We start from the raw sequence: 4,047 nt of genomic DNA, 5'->3' as shown, positions 1-4,047 counted from the left end.
AAAAAAAATAGACTTTAACCACAAAGCTTCTAGGGTACTACTCACACACCCCCGCAACTTCTCAATCGTAAGTCGGACAGTTCTAGAAGTAGCACCATTCGATTCGGCGTGAAAAATCACATGGGTGTAACTATTCACATGCTTACTTGGTAATCACGAATAAGAGGGAAATTTGTTGACACAGGGGAGTATCGAACCCGCAACTTCTCAATCGTAAGTCGGACAGTTCTAGAAGTAGCACCATTCGATTCGGCGTGAAAAATCACATAGATTAGAATATTCACATCCAAATGACCAAATGTTTTCGATGTCTCTTACCGTTTACGAAATAAGGGTTAAGCACAATGACTTTGGTTAATATCTGGATGGGTGACTATCCGATTTTTACTAAATTGTTACAGTCGCGTCCTTGGACCATACCGGTATATCATACCAAATTTCATCGCTTTATGACTAACCGTTCTTGAGATATTTTGTATACCACCTTTGCCCACTGAAGAAACATTGACTTTGGTTAAAATCTGGATGAGTGACTATCCGATTTTAACCAAATTGTTACAGTCGCGTCCTTGGACCATACCGGTATATCATACCAAATTTCATCGCTTTATGACTAACCGTTCTTGAGATATTTTGTATACCACCTTTTCCCATTTAAACCTGTAGTACACACATACGTGCGTGCGTGCGTACATACATACATACGTACACACGTACGTACATACATACATACGTACAGACCATGGGCTGAAAACCACTTTTTTGGAATCAGGGCACCCCGAAACGGATATTTCCACCCATTTCCCGATTTTGAAAATTTGGACCGATTGCAATACTTTCTCATTACCTTGTATAGGTTCCCTATACGTAAAGGTAATAGAAAGTAAAAATGGAATGAAAATATCTAAATTTGAAAATAGGTATAAGTACCTAAGCTGATACCTATTGAAAAATAGTGATAACAAAATGCGTAGATAGGTACCTATTCGATCTCTTTGAGCCCCTAACCCAAATCCCTATGGTAATAAGCTCACAGCGCGTCGTGCGATATTGGTAGATGACGTCATCACGGGAGTACAGTGTTGTCGCTAGGTATGATATCGGCGTGCTTGAGACTCTCATGTTCCGAGAGCTGTATCTCACGATCTAGTGAACGCATTTTCTTCGTTTTAGTCTCAATATTTTTTTTAATTTTTATAGTTTTTTCTGAGATAATAAAAAAAAAATCATGAGAATCACCAATTGTTGATAAAATTCTATAAATCTCACCTCAAAATTACAGAACCTACAAAGGAAAGAAAAAATATAGTGTTCAGTGAAAGAACTCACTTCATTGATTCAAATATACGTAATATAAAGTTGGTATCATCTCTGTTGTACTTTATTTTTGTAGACTTATAGATTTTTTTACAGAACTACTAGCTTATTTATTTCTCCAACTGTACCATTCCCGCTCCATCCTCACACTCAATCAATCTCATCTTCTTTCTTGAACCTCTCACTCTCATCGAATTGTTCACACCATTGTTATCTGAACCTTCACTTTTAACCATCCCAACACCTATGAATACAACTTCACCCACTTTTCACTTGATTTTCTCATCTCTGTTGTTCTTATAGTTGGGAACTCGGTCATTCTCCATTCTCCCAATATCTCTTACCTTCAAGTTTGGGTTTACGTTTGTACTTGGCATCTCGTGCCCGGTGCTCCTCCAAACTAACATCCTCCGGGGGATGAATTATCTTACACGACGCAGACACCGTATTGATCAGTGCTATCTTGTGCTCCCCTCCATTTGAGTAGGCGGGGAACGTAGGTTTGATTGGACCAATGGGAGCTGAGCTGGTGTTGTTAGTCCCGCCCCCTCCTGATGATGATGAGGTAGAAGTTGACGATGAGGTGGTGTTGTTTGCCTGAAGAGGAAACGGAGTAGAATCATTATTTTTTTATCCATTTAATATACCTACCTTATTTATGCTGTTGGCTAACACTAAAATAACCCATTATGCCAACATTTTCAACAGGCCTCATTTATTTACATCAGAAGTAATAGACAACAGAAACATAAATAATCTGAAATTAAGAAGACCAAAATCAACCAACCCAACTCTGCCTGGGTCAGTTGAGAGTTTCAACAATTACCCTTATAAGTCCACCTGGCCTACAAATCAAGCGGGACAGTAGACATAACGATGGCAGTAGCTTTTCAGTGAATCAAAATCAAAAGAGGGAATTTTTGTACACAGGGATAGAACTTGATTTGGGACTCGAACCACCAACCTTAAGATTACTGTGCTAACCACTAAACCAGTGTGGTAGCGAATTCGTTCGAAAATGAAGAAAATAAGAAATAGCAAAAGAAAAAGAAGAGTAAAGAGTAAAATAATGGGAAAAAAGAGAAAAATGAAGAAATGTAGGTAATCAACACTTTCAAGTATGAAAGTCACACTCAACTCAGTGGAAAACCATGCACTCATGTAAACTACTGTGACAAATAATACAGTTAATCTTACGAGGACAAAAGAAAACGAAATACTTGTCAAGGCCCAGAACAATTCACCCAAGTAAAAGAATGAAAAAAGAACTAAAGAAGGAAAGTTAAAAGCAGAAATAGGGAGAAGGGAGAATTCCGATTGAAAATGCTGGTGCTAGAGAGAGGGAAAATGAGTCAACGCAGTTTACACACACGACAGTGTTCAAAACAAGATTTCTTCCCCAAAACTTTTTGTCCCTTTTGAAACTTTTTTCAATTAGGAATTGCCTAATTTTCGAAATTTACCCTGTTCTGTCTGTGTTAGGATTTAATTTCAGAAGGAAAAGAAAATTTCAAGAGAAGATCTAAGAAGAAAAAGATTTTTTTTAAAAAGGATCGTCACACAAAGATGAAGACGGGACAAGAACAAAAGAACAGAAATCAAAGCGAAAAGAAAAGGACTGCAAAAGAAGAAAACAGAAAATAAAATCAAGATTACAAAAAAGGAGGAAAAGAAGAAAGTAAAAATGGCAAAGTCAAAATTCAGGGGATGGGTTTAGGGGGGGTTTACGGTTCACTGAAAAGGAGCCAAAGGTCACCTGTCCCGGTAGCCAGGGGCAGAGAGGGAAGGGGCACACCTCCTCCTCTGGTATTCCTTCCATCCCGTAGATTTCAATTTCTATGTTGGATCTGTTCGATAGAGAGTTGGGAACTTTGTCAATGGCCTCCTTGTGAACCTGAAATGGGAAAGTGAAATTAGAACTTGATGTCTATTTACTCACAAAATTTTAAAAACATCATGAAAAATAAGAATGAAAATTAGACCGAGAAATAATGTTTTTAAAAATGGGTAACTTACTTGCATACAATGAATGGATAAGCCAGGGCCAGTGTAGAGTTTCTTGTGACATATGTGACATTTGAAGTGCTTGGCTTTCTGATGCTGGATGAGGATCTTCTCGTCTTCAAACTCCCGATTACAATACCTGACAAAACTTGGGTTAAGGAAAAACATGTGTAAAACATAACAGAAAAAGCCAGCCTTTCATCTTTAAACATGCATGCTTATTTATACCACTGGAATAGGACTAAAGAGTCCTTTAACCCTAACAATATGCTTCAACTACACATTATAAAGTCAAATTCTCAAACATAAAAATTCCATACCTTGGATAGTAAAGGGAACCCATGCCCTCAGATAGTAATTAGGTAACCCATGACCAGTTGAGGGTCTTGACCACTAAACCACCAGGGATTTATACTGCTATAGGACCTTTATACCAGTGGTAACACTAGGTACCTACTCCAATCTTATGGCCTTATTCTTGAGCAACATTTGAAAATAAAATTTATTTGGATAGGATTGAATTCCACCTTTTTTCGTGTCCCATTTTACAAAATTTCTTAAGTAGTACATAGTTTGGTAAGCTGTAGATAAAATTACAGATTAATATGGGTTTTATCTGCACTGCAAGATGTTTGCAAGGTTATAGAAAAAATAACGCCATACCTAATGGGTTAACCTGTATAGAACCCTCAAGGGTTAAATAACATATGATCAGGCATTCAGTTT

General features: G+C 37.6%; 1 protein-coding gene across 1 annotated transcript in view; it reads right to left on the bottom strand.

The window, feature by feature from the left end:
* Window positions 1-3,460, bottom strand: part of LOC103521959 (BUB3-interacting and GLEBS motif-containing protein ZNF207-like) — a gene marked incomplete at both ends in the record, with an annotated part of 4,242 nt that extends 782 nt beyond the window's left edge. The window contains 3 exons of the mRNA XM_026832387.1: window positions 1,662-1,920; window positions 3,074-3,211; window positions 3,334-3,460. Coding sequence (XP_026688188.1) covers window positions 1,662-1,920; window positions 3,074-3,211; window positions 3,334-3,460 — 524 coding nt within the window. The remainder of the gene's footprint in view (window positions 1-1,661; window positions 1,921-3,073; window positions 3,212-3,333) is intronic.
* Between the last annotated feature and the right edge of the window lie 587 nt (window positions 3,461-4,047).

The sequence above is a fragment of the Diaphorina citri genome, unplaced genomic scaffold (genome assembly GCF_000475195.1).
Source record: "Diaphorina citri unplaced genomic scaffold, Diaci psyllid genome assembly version 1.1 scaffold6369, whole genome shotgun sequence".
Taxonomy (NCBI): domain Eukaryota; kingdom Metazoa; phylum Arthropoda; class Insecta; order Hemiptera; family Psyllidae; genus Diaphorina; species Diaphorina citri.
The sequence above is the reverse complement of the archived record's forward strand: the minus strand, read 5'-3'. Positions and strand labels throughout refer to the sequence as shown.